Consider the following 17,004-nt stretch of genomic DNA (forward strand, 5'->3'; position numbering starts at 1 on the left):
ATTAATCTTGACTAAATTCAGTCAGTTAATAATGGCATTTCTGCTCCTAATATGGGAATATTTGGCACCTACCTGAACAAAGAAGTCTACAATTTATTTAGAAAGATCTTGGGATTAGAATTGCTATCACTAACTGTAGATTTTTTTTTTATTATTCAAGGCATTGATGTTGTTCATCTTGCTGCTGGATGAAACATCCCTATAGGTCTTATTGTCCTAATAATTTTACAATATCTTTACTTTCATTTTTCTTCAATAATAATCATTAGCAGTAATCAACTTCTGTGGGCTGCCTGCCACTTAAAGTAAAGTAAGAACTTTGGCAGAGTAAGTCCCATCAGTTATAATTCTGCTGGTTATGCATGTGAGGAGAAAGTGAGGAAAAAATAGAAGGATAGATTTGCCCTACTCCAGTGACCATAGCACAATATGGTTATGTTTATAGAAAACTCCATGAGCCAGACTGCTAACTTTCTCAATGCAACATGGCCACAATTCACTGCAGCAGCTTCCATTCTGATGTTCATGTCTGTATGCACCTCTAGGAAGTAAAATAGGGAGGAATTTAACATTAGTGCATATTTGTTGGCACTACGTACCTGTTAACATAACCTGGGTATTTAATATGCCTGCTACTTTTGACTGTTGTTTCTGCCTCGCATGGTAGCTCCCTCACCATATCACAACATTAGAATGCAGACAAAAATGGGAACTAATTAAAGTGTGAACTGAGTACTAATGTAAGGCTGAAGTACTGTCATGAATTTGTGAGTTTGCTGCCAGAAACATTCAGTCAGCTGTCATTGTGCTCTTAATGTCATTTCTACTGTTAAATGTGTATTATTTGGGAGAGGTTGGGAGATGAGTTCAGATGAGGGGAAGTGGGCTGAATTGAATAGCCCCAAATTGGAATAAGGATGGTGATGACCAGTTAACCCATGAATGTTGATTTAAATGCAGACTGGTGCGGGAAACATTTTCGTAGTTTGCTGTCCACAGTTGCCTAAGGGAGATGTCTGAGGCTCTCTGTTCAATGGGAGCTAACTACATTTCATTCTCTCATGCCAGAGACCAGCAGACAGACTGAGTACTTGACTTTACTGGGATTGTAGCATTCCACATATTGCGGGGCGCCATTGGCTGCTCATGTATTACTTTGCGGGTGCTGCACAGTATCCCTGCCATATTCCAGAACTGAAAGGGGTTCAACTCTCTCAACATTCAGCTGGTGTGCGACTGTAGGCAACCAATCATGCAGGTTAATGCCTGGTATCCTGGCAGCAGTCATAAAACGTTCATTCTGCAGTATAAAATTTCATCCACACGTCACCTCCACAGCCACTGGCAGTGCAGTCCTTGTCCTGCTCTAAGGTTGAAGTTGTGACTGCTGAACGTGGCAGATTTCAGTCAGGACAGGCTTAGTGAAGGGTAAGCATCTCGCACATTGTTGCACACTGATTGACATTAAGCTCTGTCTGCTCCACATACATCTGGCAGACGATAACTACATGCGCACTAACATCCTTACCAATACGCCGTCCATCATAATTTACAGCAGAAGTGTGTGTGCAAGCAGTGATTACCATTTTGGCTCCCGAATGGCACCCACTGAGCCCAAATTCAGGTCCAAAGTCTTTTTGACATTTGGCTGAAATTTTCTTTTAAGGCAATACAAAGAAACAGATTTAAAAACAACTCTGTGGTATCCCTAGGCACAGAAATGGTTCATTTGTTTTATTTTGCTTTAACACCTCAGAGGAGAAGCAGAATTCTGGGATTCTGTTGCCAGCTCATGCATCAACAACTGGTGGTAGTAATTATTTTGGCATGTCGCAATTGTAAGACAATGACCACTGTAGGTTCAGGTTAAAGTGTTTAATATATTGCAAAAATCATTACAGAATAGTTTCCTAATTGTTAGTAACTAGTTCTGGTGCTTGTTCAGGATATCAGTTGTGGAGCTATTTGCTATAAATATAACTACAGTAATTTAGCGAAGCATAGTGCCAACTTTTTCAGCACTTTATATGGAGTGAGGCAAGTTGCAGCGGTGGAGGACTGTTCAGGATCCATGAAGAAAATAAAGAGATGAAAAAATAAGAATTTAAAAGTAAATGAGATAAGTGTCTTAATACTGCTGTAATATTCTTGTAACAGGGAAGGGATGTTCACAGTATTCAGTTAGTCTCGTTCAACTCCTGTGCTGACACTGAAATACGTTCCTTTTCCACCTTAAATTTTTATGGACTTCATCAGCAAAAGTACAAAATAATGTACAGATCTAATTATTTAACCTTACAAAAATTATCCAGCAGAATCTATTTTATATTTGGTGTCCCATTAAATGTTTCTTTGTAACTGTTTCATTATTAAATCTTCTCAGTGCCTAGGCTGTTGAAAGAAGTCAGAGAGGAGATAGCAGGGGCTTTGGACAAACTTGACAATCCTTCTTTAAACAATGTTGTGACATGGAACTGGAGAGGAGCCAGGGAGAGAAGGATAACTCAGTTATTATAACATCAATTGTGAGCAATCTTTTAGAGTCAATAATTCAAAATAAAGCTATTGGGCAACTAGAAATGCACGGGTTAATCAAAGACAACCAAGATGAATTTGCTTTTAACCAATTCATGAGTTTTTTGATGAAGTGACCAGTTGGTTCGATAAAGGGAATGCAGTAGTTGTGTAAAGCAGTAGTTATGTAAATAGTGTTTTCAGAAAGCTTTCACTAGGTTTTCTCACAAAAGGCCTGTTTAAAAAATAATTCAAATGTATGATATGATAGGAAATGCAGTGGCATGGAATAAGTTGGTTAACAGGCAAGAAACCAAATTAGGGTGTTGCTCAAATTGGAGAAAGGCTGGAAGAAGTGTACTCGAGGTGCTGGGTGGCTTTTGTTGTCTGCATGTATAAATTATTTGGATTTGATTATAGGGAATATAATCTCAAAATTTACTGCTAATACTGAAGTAGGGCTGGCAAACTGATGAGAACTGAAAAACAAAGCTTCTGGAATAAGCTGGGACAAATTTTTTTAATCAATTGCCACAAAGGTTCATCAGATCCTTACGTCCCACAGAACAGAAATAGAAATATGAGTCAAAATGGCTTCAAAGTTGTTGCATGAAACTTCTTACTGGCACTTCAAACTTTACATATACTGCTCCAAATCTAACAATGCTGGAAGTTCATTTATACAGGTAGTAACTGGAAGTTCGTTCAGCAAAATGACAGTTAAATGATATGGAAGGCGTTCTCATGATACTTATGCTACATTACCAAAGCACTTGCGAGGTCCCATTTAATTCAGGCAGACAGTGCCCACCAGAAACGGGTACTGTAAATGAAAGACATGACACATCTTTGCCCTTTTTTCTGTATGGTGACAATGTGCTCCAGGAACAAAATCAGCCCCTACTGTTCTCAAAATATACCGGCAGCAAAAGTGGATTTTTAAACTTCCAATGTACTGGTGTTACAATCGCCTAGCCTAATCTTATCTTTTTCATGAACTCTGTACTATGAAATATCCTAACTAACCCCAGTCTTTACCTCTCCTTACAATCTACACGATTTTAAACCCAAACTTGGCATCACCCAGTCACCCTATCTCATTTGCTTCATTTTTTTCTATCTCAATAGTGCCTGCACTGCAGGCCTTGGTTGTTCAGCTGACTTTTCTCCAAAGGTAGCTAGTGGAATTTAAATTCACTTAATAAATATGGAATGAAAAACTAGTCTAATGGTGAGCACGAAACCATTGTCGCAAAAACCCATCTGGTTCACTAATGTCTTTTAGGGAAGGAAATCTGCTGTCCATACCTGGTCTGGCCAACATGTGACTCCAGACCCACAGCAATGTGGTTGACTCTGAACTGCCCTCTGAAATGGCCTAGCAAGCCTCTCAGTAGTATCAAATTGCTACAAAATCTACAAAAAGGAATGAACCTGGACAGAGCACCCAGCATTGACCTAGCCGCTGGAAACAACAATGGCACACCCAGCCCTATCGACCCTGCAAAGTCCTCCTTACCAACATCTGGGGGCTTGTGCCAAAATTGGGAGATCTGCCCACAGACCATCTAGCAACAGCCTGACATAGTCATACTCCTTACAGGCAATGTCCCAGACACCACCAGCACCATCCCTGACCATGTTCTGTCCCACCAACAGGACAGACCCAGCAGAAATGGCAGCACAGTGGTATACAGTCAGGAGGGAGTTGCCCTGGGAGTCATCAACATCGACTCCATGAAGTCTCATGACATCAGATCAAACATGGGCAAGGAAACCTCCTGCTGATTATCACATACCGCCCCCCACCCTCAGCTGATGAATCAGTGCTCCTCCATGTTGGAGGAAGCACTGAGGGTGGCAAGGATACAGAATGTACCCTGGGTTGGGGGATTTTAATGTGCATCACCAAGAGTGGCTTGGTAGCACTACTGACCAAGCTGGCCGAACCCTAAAAGACATAGGACAGAATTTTGCCCTTGATGGGCAGGCAGGCCCGACCGACTCGGCGGCGGGTGGGCAGCCGATCGCGACCGCCGAAACAGGCCCCGCCGCCATTTTAAGTGGGCGGGCCAATTAAGGCCCACCCAGCGTGTCACCCGACGGGAAGCGCTATGTGTTTCCTGTGCGGGCGGGGGGGATTCGCCAACTGCCAGAGTGCGCTCTTTCGTGCATGCATGCGAAAGAGCGCACATCTCCCTGAGGCAAAGTGCTACCTCAGGGAGATCTCTGAAACTTTGAAACTCTAAAAATAGAAAAATTTAAAAATCATTAACATGTCCCCCTCATGTGAAAATGTCACACGAGATGGGACGTGTCAGTGAAGAACACAAACACTTTATTAAAAAAATTTTTTAAATCACTTACCCACCTGCCCGTTGGGCCCGTGCGCCAACCCAAAGTTCACACGGGCCCCTCAAAATCCTGGTTGATTGGAGAGTTAATGGCCTAAGGCCTTTAATTAATGGAGGGCACGCGTCCCACTGCATAGCGCGCCCACCAACTGAAATATCACGATGCCGCGCGCTGACATCGGGACGCTCACGCGACATCAGCGCGTGACATTTTAAGCGCTGGCATGCGGACTCCGCCACCCGCACACCAGCCAGAAGATTCTGCCCATAGCTGCTAGACTGGATCTGCGGCAGGTGCTATGAGAACAAAAAAGATAGAAAAACCTACTTGACCTCATCCTCACAAATCTACCTGTCATAGATGCATCTGTCCATGACAGTATTGGTTGGAGTGACCACCGTACAGTCCTTGTAAAGACAAAGTCCTGTCTTTACATTGAGGATACCCTCCATCGTGTTGTGTGGCATTATCACCATATTAAATGAGATATATTTTGAACAGATCTAGAAACTCAAAACTGGGCTACCATGAGATGCTGTGGGCCATCAGCAGCAATAGAAGTGTATACAGCCACAATCTGTAACCTCGTGGCCCGGCATATCCCCCACTCTACTATTACCATCAAGCCGGGACATCAACCCTGGTTCAATGAAGAATGTAGTTGGGCATGCCAGGAGCAGCATCAGGCATACCTAAAAAAGAGGTGTCAACCTAGTGAAGGTACAACACAGGACTACTTGCATGCCAAACAGCGGAAGCAGCATGCAATAGACAGAGCTAAGTGATCCCATAGCCAGCAGATCAGAAACAAGCTCTGCAGTCTGGACACATCCAGTCCTGAATGGTGGTGGACAATTAAACAGCTAACAGGAGGAGAAGGATCTACAAATATCCCCATCCTCAATGATGGGTGAACCCAGCACATCAATGCGAAAGACAAGGCAGAAGCATTTGCAGCCACATCCAGCCAGAAATATCGAGTGGATGATCCACCTTGACCTCCTCCAGATGTCAGTTGTTAGCCAATTCAATTCATTCCACATGATATCAAGAAACAGCTTAAGGCACTGGATACTGCAAAGGCAATAGGCCCTGACAACATTCGGACAAAAGTACTGAAGACTTGTGCTTCAGAACTAGCCCCACCCCTAACCAAGCTGCTCCAGTACAGCTACAACACCAGCATCTACCCAGCAATATGGAAAATTGCCCAGGTATGTCCTGTACACAAAGCAGGATAAATCCAACCCGACCAACTACCGCCCAATTAGTCTATTCTCAATTATTAGCAAAGTGATGGAAAGGGGTTGTTGAAGGTACTATCAAGCAACACTTACTCAGCGATAACCTGTTCACCGACACTCAGTTTGGGTTCCTCCAGGGCCACTCAGTTCCTGAGTTCAATACAGCCTTGCTCCAAACATGAACAAAAGAGCTTAACTTCAGAGGTAAGGTAAGAATGACTGCCCTTGACATCAAGGCAGCATTTGACCAAGTGTGACATCAATGATTCTTAAAGCAAAACTGAAGTCAATGGGAATCAGGGGGAATACTCTCCACTGGCTGGAGTCATACCTAGCACAAAGGAAGATGGTGTGGTTGTTGGAGGTCAATCATTTCAGTCTCAGGACATCACTACAGAAGATCCTCAGGGTGGTGTCCTGGGCCCAACCATCTTCAGCTGCCTTAAGGTCAGAAGTGGGAATGTTTGCTGATGATCAGCAATGATTTGCAATGTTCAGCACCACTCATAACTCCTCAGACACTGAAGCAGTCCATGTCCAAATGCAGGAAGACCTGGTATTATTCATTCATTATTCATTTATTATTTAGGTTTGGGCTGATAAGCAGCAAGTAACATTCACGCCACACAAGTGCCAGGCAGTGACCATCTCCAACAAGACAAAATCTAACCATCTTCCCTTGATATTCAATGGCATTCCCATCGCTGAATCCCCCATTATCAACATTCTGGGGGTTACCATTGACCAGAAATTGATATGGACTAGCCATATAAATACTATGGATACAAGAGCACGTCAGAAGCTAGGGATTCTGCGACGAGTAATTCAACTCCTGACTGTACAAAGCGTGACCACCACAAGGCACAAGTCAGGAGTGTGATGGAATGCTTTCCATTTGCCTCACTCTTAAGAAACTCAATGCCATCCAAGACAAAGCAGCCTGCTTGATTGGCACCCCATCCAGCACAATAAACATTCATGTCCTCCACCACCAAAGCACAGTGGCAGAAACTCACCAAGACTCCTTCAACTGCACCTTCCAAACTTGCAATCACTGCCACCTAGAAGGAAAAGGCAGCAGATGCATGTGAACACTGCCATATGCAAGTTCCCCTCCGCATTACACACCATCCAGACTTGGAAATACATCGCCATTCCTTCATGGTCGCTGAGTCAAAATCCTAAAACTCCCTTCCTAACAGCACTGTGGGTATACCTACAACACATGGTTTGCAATGGTTCAGGGAGGCAGCTCACCACCACCTTCTCAAGGGCAATTAGGGATGGTTAATAAATGCTAGCCTAGCCAGTGACACCCACATCCCATGAATGAATTTTTTTAAAGTATTCATTTGTATCACATATTTGGAAGAAACTAAAATACTCAGCGCTGTTTTCAGTTTGTCAAAACTACAACTGCAGTCCTCAAAAATTGCATGGAGAACTTAAGTAATTATTTTTTCTGTATGATGCCAGGAGCTATACAAGCTACTAATTAAAGGTGTTTATCCCTCTTACAATTTCGCCGCATGTCATGGATTGACAAATATTGACTATCAGGTTAAAATCATTACTGCTTCTGGTTCTTTTCTCAGCCAAGCACGTAATATTTTTTTAAGGGACAATATAAACTAAAGGGTGCAGGAACAGGGAGACTGAGAGGTATACATGCACAAATTGTTAAAGGTGACAGGACAGGTTGAGATAGTGGTTAAAAAGGCACATAGGATCCTGGGTTTTATAAATCAAGGCATAGAGTAAAAAAGCAAAGAAATTATGATGAATCTTTATAAAACTGGAGTATTGGGCTGGATTTTATGGCCTCCTGCAGGGAATGTTTTCAGCCTGGGGTGGGGGGTGGGGGGAGCACGAAAATATGACAGGTAGCTAGCCCACTGCCTTCCTGTCCAGCCCCAATCCAGTGCCTATAAAACGGTAAGAGGGCGGGTACTGAAATTGGCATCCCATCTGACATTTTTTTTAAAAATAATTAACGAACAATTGAGGTTGTTAATAAGCCAACTGCTGCAAAAATTACACTGCTCAAGCCATAATACGCTTGGCATGAGCAAGCGGGCGGGAGTGGGCAGATAATTTTTTTAACCCACCTAGCTAGAAGGAGGGGCTCCATCCTTCAGGTGTGCCCTGTGCACATTGGGAGCATCCGCCCACCCCCATTTTGATACCCATACTCCTCTTTGTGCCTACTTGTCTGGCCTCCAAAACCCATCCTGCAGCTCCCTCATCCCCTTCCCTAGGGTGCCTGACCCCTTCCTTCCCTAAAAACCCAGGACTTACTGTAGCCTGAGATCCATTGCTCTTCTTTCCAAGGCCTGCTTGTAGTTCCAGCAGCTCCCACTACTGAGCCCTGGGACTGCTTGAGCTGCCAACCAATCAGATTGGCTGGCAGCTGTCAACTGTGGGACTTCTTCCTACAGAGGGAGCAGAAGGTCCCACTCTCTGATTGTTTAGGCTATGCTGCGGGGCGGCCTTTTTTTAAGTCAGCCGATTTGAAACCAACTTTTGTAGCAGTAGGTGGAGAGCAAAACCACCCCCATCCCCCCTCTGTAAAAAAATTCTGTGTCCAATTCCAGATATCACACTTTTGGAAGGATGTTAAGACTTTAGAAAGGGTGCAGAAATGATTTATGAGAATGGTCCCAGGAATAAGAGTCTTCAGTTACGAGGATAGAGTGGAGAAGCTGAGGTTCTTCTCTAAAGAGAAGGTTGGGAGGAGATTTGATAGAGGTGTTCAAATCACGAGGGGTCTAGATAGAGCTGATAGAGAGAAACTGTTCCCATTGGTGGAGAGGTCAAAATCAGAGGGCACCAATATAAAGTGATTGGCAAAAGAACCAAAGGTGAAATGAGAAAGCAATTTTTTACACAGTGAGTGGTTAGGATTGAAATGCACTGCCTGAGAGGGTGATGGAAACCGATTTAATCATGGCTTTCAAAAGGGATTTGAATTAGCACCTGAAAACAAAAAAAATGTGAAGGGTTATGGGAAAAGGGCAGAGGAGTGGGACTAGCTGAATTGTTCTTGCAGAGAGCTAGCACAGACTCAATGGGCTGAATAACCTCCTGTTCTGTAACCATTTTATGATTCTAAGTCAGACCAAAATTCTCTTGTAGTTTTGATGGAAAATAACATCAAATCTATTTTTTTCTATCTCTGTAATTTCACCCACTCCATCATTCCATCTGTTGTTGAAACCCTCAACTATACCTTTGTCACATCTAGATTCTTTATTCCAATGCTCTCATTATCATCAGCTCATCTGAAATTCTACAGTCTACTCTGTCCTGCATTGGCTCCTGGTCCCACAAATCCCATCCAAACTCTCTCTAGCCTTTTGTGTAACTCACTCCCAATCCACGATTGATAACTGTTTCCTTCAGCCACATAGTCCCCATGATGTTGAATTCCCTCCCTAAGCCCCTCTGTCTTCCCAACTCCTCCATCTCTCCTCCATGAAACCCAGATCTTAGATCAAACTATTAATCACCCATTTTGACATCTCCTTCTTTGGTTCAGCGTCCAATTTCTTCTGATTATTCCCCTGCGAAGCACCTTAAGGACATGTGTGATAATATTTGACCCAGAAGTAGTACATTAAGGAAAATTTTGTAATTTTCTCAAAAGGGCTGTGGAATCTGTAATTGTTTTTAAGAATGTTTGAAAGGGACTTTTAAGAGTTTGAACCATTTGCAAAAGGATCAATTATAATTTTCATAGATAATAAGAAATACTGGCCCATGTGACTCTTGACTTGGAAGCATACCACAGAAAGGAAGTTAAGAAAGAAGCCATGTGGCTGGCAGACCCAAAGGAGCTGCAGATACATAAGAGAGCTGTAAGCAAAGGAGCTGGAGGATGAAGGCAATCATCGCACAGGTGCAAACACTTAGAGAAACCAGACAGAGACAGAAAGAAAAACACAGAGAATTCTTGTGAGAAGAAGAAGCAAATTACTCTCAGGAAGGGATCAGTCTTTCTGTTTGGCAGAAAGAAAATGAGCTCTTCAATTGGCTAAAAAGGTCTAAAACCCAGAAAGCTGTGTGAATATCTCAGAGACACTAAAGAGCTGGGTGTTTTCCCAGAAGTGGCCAAATTGTGAACCAGGGTGCTTTTGGTTGGTCAGTTAAAAGGAATTCTGGAAAGCTACGCCATCTGGATTATCGTAACCGAAGGGAGAGAGTGTTCGTAGATAATTGTACCCATGACATTCAAAGGTAAAACTGTTGTCAGATGGACTCCTGACTTACCCTGCATGAATAAAGAATAGCATATTGTGGAACTTTATAGCCATGTAGTGCCACATTGATGCGGAGAGTGATGCAGGTGTTTGTGATCGTGTAAAACATATCTTTGTTGTATTGACTATTTAAAGTGAAATTTACCTTTTTATTTGAAGTAGCATCTGCCTGTTAATTCATACTTGATTCATGTTAAAGTAAAAGCTGCAAAAAGTGGAACCCTGTTGATAGTTTCTTCATTTGGTGGGGGCGGGGGAGTCATTCAGTAAATAGCATATGGTTCTACATTAAAGGCTTAAATAAATGCAAGTTGTTGTTATAAGTTAAACTATGAGAAAATACATAAAACTATGAGAAAATACATAAAACTTCAGAATGTTTTAGTAATGAAAATAAATTTTGACCACGTTCAAAGATGCTGAGACTTGCAGTTCTCTCAGACTTAAATTACTTTCTTATGTTCTCCTGTGAAATAAAACTGCTTTTCTAACTATGTTTGTTGGGAAATTATTTTGTAGGGTTTTACAGCAGAGTCTAATTGTGATAAAAGGAAAAAGCAGCAATGCTGGAAATGTGTTAAGAAAATCCTTGAAACATCTTTCTTTCTCTTTCTTTCTTCTGATTGATCTGCAATGCATTCCCAGCATTTGTTTTTTTTTGTTTTTGATTTTGATTTCATTGGTGCTCAGTTGCATTGATAGCTCAGATCTTCCCTCTTCAACCCTAACTTCTAACTCTGGGCATAAGAGGTAGATCTAGAAATTGAACACTGTGGCAACACCATAAAGAATTTGATAACATGTAGCTCTGTGAATCTTTTCATGGGTAGAATTGTTTACCTAAGCGCCAGTTATCAGTAACCTTCTATGGCTTTTACTGTGTGTAATTGCAAGGGGGCACAAGCTGTTGTTTTGAACTACTTATTTTGAATACTTTGGGCTATTATTTGGTGGGGCAAGGCATCCAGTGGCAAACTTGCTCTTGCACATTTAGGTTTTTAAAACTTTGGTATGGCAAGTTGCTGAAAGAGCAAGCAGATAATGGTGCAGCAAGGCAAACAGGGCATCTGGGACCTATGGGAACAGGGTAACCAATAGGATAGCTCCTTAACCAAACAGATTGAAACATTGTGAAATTAACACGGCAAGGAGTGAAAAGAAAATGTAAGTTAGAGTGGGTGAATTCACTGTCAAAACAGGCACAGAAAGAAATAAAGGGAATGAAAGAAAGACTGAATTCAGAGAGAGAAGATGAGACAAAAAGGAAAATTATTTTTTTAAGTTTGACATTTTTAGAACTCTGACAATTAAAATCTGAATGAATAAGACTACTCACTTGAAATTGTTAATTTTGAGTGCCAAAATGGTTAATTAGCAATAATTAAGATTTATCACATCATTAAAAGAGTACTTAGACTGAAATGGACAAGATTTAACTTTCTGTGGTGAGTTTAGTTTGTTTTTACTACACAAGCTCAGCAATTTCATGGTGTTCACTGCATTTCAATAGTTAACCAGACGGAAAGATGCCATTTTCCCAAATCTAATGCCAAACACACCAAAGACAGCAACTTTTGGATTTCCATGTTCGATTGTACAACAGCCCTTGCCTGAAATCGCTATATCATTTCTATATAAATAATGACAAACGTCATTAGCCTCACTGTTATTTTGATAGCAAATAATGAGGCAATATGTAATTTTCAAGATTAACATGTCCTTGTTCTTCATTCTTCAGTTCATGTTCTTGCTGCCACGAGACAAGGCAGGTAGCCTCTTGATCAGGCAAATGATACTTCACAGTGTGGAACTCTCTCCATTGTTTATACCCCCTACCTCCACTCTATGCAATCTCCTACTTTGGTGTCCATCAGATTGGCAACTAAATGGATGTTAAATTCTGGTGTTTTAACAGCATAGGAAGAAATTTGTTTGCGTAACGCCACTTCTATTGGCATTATGCCACTTACATCGATTCCTCAGGGGCAAGTAACACTGTGGGCCACTACCTGCATGGCTGTATGAAGTTCTTTGATTGATTTCATTGATAACAATAATCAAAATCCTTTCATGATACCAAAACAAAGAGCATTAGCATAATGTATAGCCATAACTATATTAGATGGTCAGCCATTCACATATTCAAAACATTGTTTGCCTACACAAGTATAGAGTTCCTTGCTTTAGGATCCAAAGTCATCTCTCAACTTTCTGCATGTATCCAACTAAGGTATAAAGCTGACCAAATTGAACAGAATAACACCTAACCTGATGGGTGTCAGAAAATGCTTCTTTGGAATGATGTCTTTGAAGTGATATTTTGTTTACAAAGACTGTAAGACATATTTTCTGCAACTTGAGAAAATAGCTAGATCCACCTAAAATGCGAAGTGATTGCTGGATTCATACCAAGCTAATTAAAAATGTAGGCTTTGATTCGAACCTAATCCATCTGACAAGAATGGGATGGGTTTGATTTGGATGCCCGTTTTAAATCCCATCTGATTTTGCTCTCCATTGATTATTGCGCCTGACCCAAACCCACCCATTTCCCCATGCAAATTAAATTTCTTACTATTAGAAAAGTGAATGACACTCCATATTCATCATAAATTTTAGATCAAATTTGTCTTTCCCATTCTGTGGCATTGAGTTCTACTACTAAGTTGCTTTTTAAAAAGAAATATGAACACCCTACTGTACCACTGAATAAACAAACCACTTTATTAATCATTAAAAAAATTACCTTGTTATCATTCAGAAACTGGTGATCAGACCTTTGAACGTGCATTTAAACACACTTGTGCAAGATACTACTTTCTACCATGTAAGAGCATGAAGCAATAAATATCAGTTAGTATTGCGGCTAAGGTTCGGGTTTCGTTCCACTGGTTGTTGCGACATATCAAAAGCATCAGTATATTCTGGATTTATCTTGAACCACCTAACAACGAAGAATAGAAAAATACATTTGTCCTGCCTTTTAATTGTGTAGTAACACCAGGTGTAGTCAGATGCCTAATAGTCTAATGAAGTTAGTATCACTTGATCATTTCTGGCTCACCTAATGCCAGTTTGTGAGGTGCCAGTAATACTCAACTAACCATATATATTCAATAACCATCATATGATAACATATTTCAGATCCTTTAATGACTGAGTGGGTAAATGAGTTATGCACACCAGGAAGGCTGAATTGCATAAATGTGATGATGTACCAGAGGAGTAAATTATGTCTAATGGGGTTCAGGTACTTATCATATTAAACTCAGTCGGTATTTAAAGAGAATCTAGCAGTCAGCTCTGCAACTTTCTTTCCAATTGTTCTTGGGACGTGGCTGATTACGGCAAGACCACATTTATTGCCACATCCTTAGTTGTCTTGCAAAGGTGATAGTGTGCCATCTCCTTGAACCACTGCACTTACCAAACAGGACTTGCTGTTTATTAACTTGTACATGTTCTCAAACCCTTCCTTAGAGTTGCAGACAAGAATGAGCACTATTAAAGGCTTGGAAGTTAGAACTCACCCACCAGTATGGTCTAAAATACACAAACCAAAGTAATAAAGTATAAAAAGGTTTGCAATATTCAACATGTGATATTTGGGTTCATTGCCCTCAGCCAAAGCAGCAATGGGGGAACTACAATTAGCCTCAATGTATTTCAGCAAGAGAAGGAAAAAGATCAATCATGCTTTCTCTTTTTGATAGCTATCTATATAAAGGCAAGTTGCTGTACTACAGTGCAGTAACCCTAATGTCAAGTAAGGACAGAATCTGGTTAAGCTGTGATAAGGCTATAATTAAATGAACTGCTAACACTCATTGCCAGGTTTATACATGAAGAATAACTTGTTGGGTGAGGTTCAGTCATGCTTGTGGGCATCTGTACTTTGGTGTACAGGAGTAACCTCTTTCGGAATTGAGAAAGGAGTAAAAAGAAATTGGGGAGAAAAGGAAAATGTCTTAATTTGATTTTCATTATTCAATGCTCCAAATATAGAATAAACCTTGATTAAGTTAATTTTAAAAAGTGATGGTCTGTTAAGAACTGATATGCTTTATGATTCAGGTGGTTGAAATTTCTCTTTGCTAAATAGGTTAACAAATTGTTCAAATATTGTGTTCAGAGATTTGACACAAGTGTATTAACACGTGTGCTAAAAATAGAGCACAAATTCACAGAGCAAGTACGGGTGGATAATAAATCGGCCCTTGCAAGGCTACACTCTGAGAACTGTGCCCACTTGGCAACTCCACATTCACAGTGAAGAAGAGAAAAAAGAGTTGATTAATTATTCCAATCAGTTTATAGCAAAACTGTGCAGAGTTCACATCACTGGACTAGAAACAAAATCGACTCCATATATTTATGTGTGTAAATGTCTGGCAGGTTGGGTGTGTACAGCCTGCATTTGGAGCTGATGAACTAATGGTTATTTCTCTGTCTAGGACTGAAAAGGTCAGCCATTGCTACAGGATTACCTACCGCCACATGGAACGAACATTGACCCAGGAAGAGGTGCGCACTGTTCATCGAGCAATTGAAAAAGTGACCATGGAGACAATGGGAGTAGAAGGCAGATTTTAAAATCAAGAAAATAATGAATTTTTCTGGTTTTGCTGAAGCCTGCCTGTCAGTTTTTATCGTGCTCAACAAATGATGAAATACAAATGAAGTGTAATTCAGGCTAAATTTGATTTTGGTAAAGCTCAGCATTTTGAATGAATATGTCTGCTATTTTTTTGTGTGTGACTTTGTGCAGAGACACCAGCCTTCATTTGTAAAACGGAAAGGTTTTTCTTTAGATTTTATGCTGTGGTCCATATTAATTGGCTCCCAGGAGTTAAGCTACTTCAGGAAAGTAACCGGCATGTCATCCATTCATCAGACCAAATTAGGCTTCTACTGACATCGTTTCCACATCAAGCAACTTGATAGCAGCTTTCCTGGTATAGAAAGAATCAGAAATATTTGCTTTCATATGCAATAAATTATCACAATAATCGATGCAGGAAAAAACAGAACACAAATATGTCAATTGGGTCTAAACAATTCCAGTAGGATCATTTATGCCTTAAAGAGCCTTTCACATTTGGTTGATTCTGTTGTTTGAACCTGTTTGGGATAGATTTGATCTTATTACTTTCTAGATAATAAGAAAATAAGCACAAAATTTTATGCAATTGCATGATCATCTTAAGCAGTTCAGAACCTGTAAAATACTGAAACGTATTTAATAAATGGACAACTCAAATCTAAGCATTTCACTCGAGATGTATGTAATGCCCCTAAATTTCTTCCAATTTCCTCCCATAACTCTGGTGAGAGATCAGCATAAAATCCGGAGAAGCAATACAAACAGCTGAAATTGGCCAATTCCATAATTTCTCTGGGGATTCCACTGATTGCCATGAACATTACATCATGCGATTGTGAGAAACCGTTGGAAATTGAACTTGTCTTGTCAGTTGATAGTGCTCGCCTCTGAGTCAGAAGCTTCTGGATTCAAGTCCTGTTCCAGGGCTTGAGTCCAAAAATCAAGGCTGACACTCCAGTACAGTACTGAGGGAGTGCTGTACCATAGGAAGTGCTGTTGTTTGGATGAGATGTTAAACCAAAATCCTTTCTACCAGCTTAGGCGAATGTTAAAGATCCCAAGGTATTATTTTGAAAATGAGCAGAGGAGGTATCCCTGGTGTCCTGGCCAATGTTTATCCCTCAATCAACATATTAAAAAACATATTATCTTGTCATTATCACATAGCTATATGTGGGAGCTTGCTGTGTGCAAATTGGCTGCCATGTTTTCTACATTTTAACAGTGACTACATTTCAAAAGTACTTTTGACTGTAAAGCGCTTTGAGACATATGATATTGGTCATAAAAGGTGCCATGTGAATGCAAGTCTATCTATTTTTTGATTGCAGGCTAGTGCCACTTTGACTTTTGGCCCTTGGAAAAGACTACTGTTACAGGGGCAATTACTTCCCTGCTAAATACTGCCATGCCAGCTAGAAAATATTCCACCAAGAAAATATATAACCAGTGGAAGGAAATTATATTATGCTGGTGCAGTTTCATCCAAGTGCTTCTGGGGGAGGTGGTAGCGTAATGGTATTGTCGTTGGGCTAGTAGTAATCCAGAGAACCAGAATCCTACCATGGCATATGGTGAAATTTGAATTCGATTAAAATCTGGAAATAAAAGTCTAATGATGATCATGAAACTATTGTCAATTGTTGTAAAAACCCATTTGGTTCATAATGTCCTTTCGGGAAGGAAATCTGCCATTCTTACCTGGTCTGGCCGACATGTGACTCCAGACCCACAGCAATGTGGTTGACTCTTAACTGCATGTAAATGGCCTAGCATGCCACTCAGTTGTATCAAACCACTAAAAAGTCTCAAAGGAATGAAACCGGACAGACCACCTGGCATCAACCTAGACACCTGAAATAACAATGGCAAACACAGCCCTGTCAACCCTGCAAAGTCCTCCTTACTAACATCTGGGGGCTAGTGTCAAAATTTGGAGAGCTGTCTCACAGACTAGTCAAGCAACAGCCTGACATAGTCATGCTCACGGAATCATACCTTACAGACAATGTCCCAGACACCACCATCA

At 40.8% G+C, this 17,004-nt stretch overlaps 1 protein-coding gene across 8 annotated transcripts in view; it reads left to right on the forward strand.

Moving 5' to 3' along the window:
• fars2 (phenylalanyl-tRNA synthetase 2, mitochondrial) overlaps positions 1–15,637 on the forward strand; it is a 493,023-nt gene extending 477,386 nt beyond the window's left edge. For 6 of the 8 annotated variants that reach the window (XM_078539571.1, XM_078539568.1, XM_078539566.1 and 3 more), the window contains one exon: positions 14,827–15,637. In XM_078539571.1, the coding sequence (XP_078395697.1) occupies positions 14,827–14,965 (139 nt within the window). In that variant the 3' untranslated portion in view covers positions 14,966–15,637. The remainder of the gene's footprint in view (positions 1–14,826) is intronic. The other 2 variants (XM_078539567.1, XM_078539575.1) reach the window with 2 other exon arrangements.
• The last annotated feature ends 1,367 nt before the right edge of the window (positions 15,638–17,004 follow it).

This window comes from Cetorhinus maximus, chromosome 3 (assembly GCF_964194155.1).
Source record: "Cetorhinus maximus chromosome 3, sCetMax3.hap1.1, whole genome shotgun sequence".
Classification (NCBI taxonomy): Eukaryota; Metazoa; Chordata; class Chondrichthyes; order Lamniformes; family Cetorhinidae; genus Cetorhinus; species Cetorhinus maximus.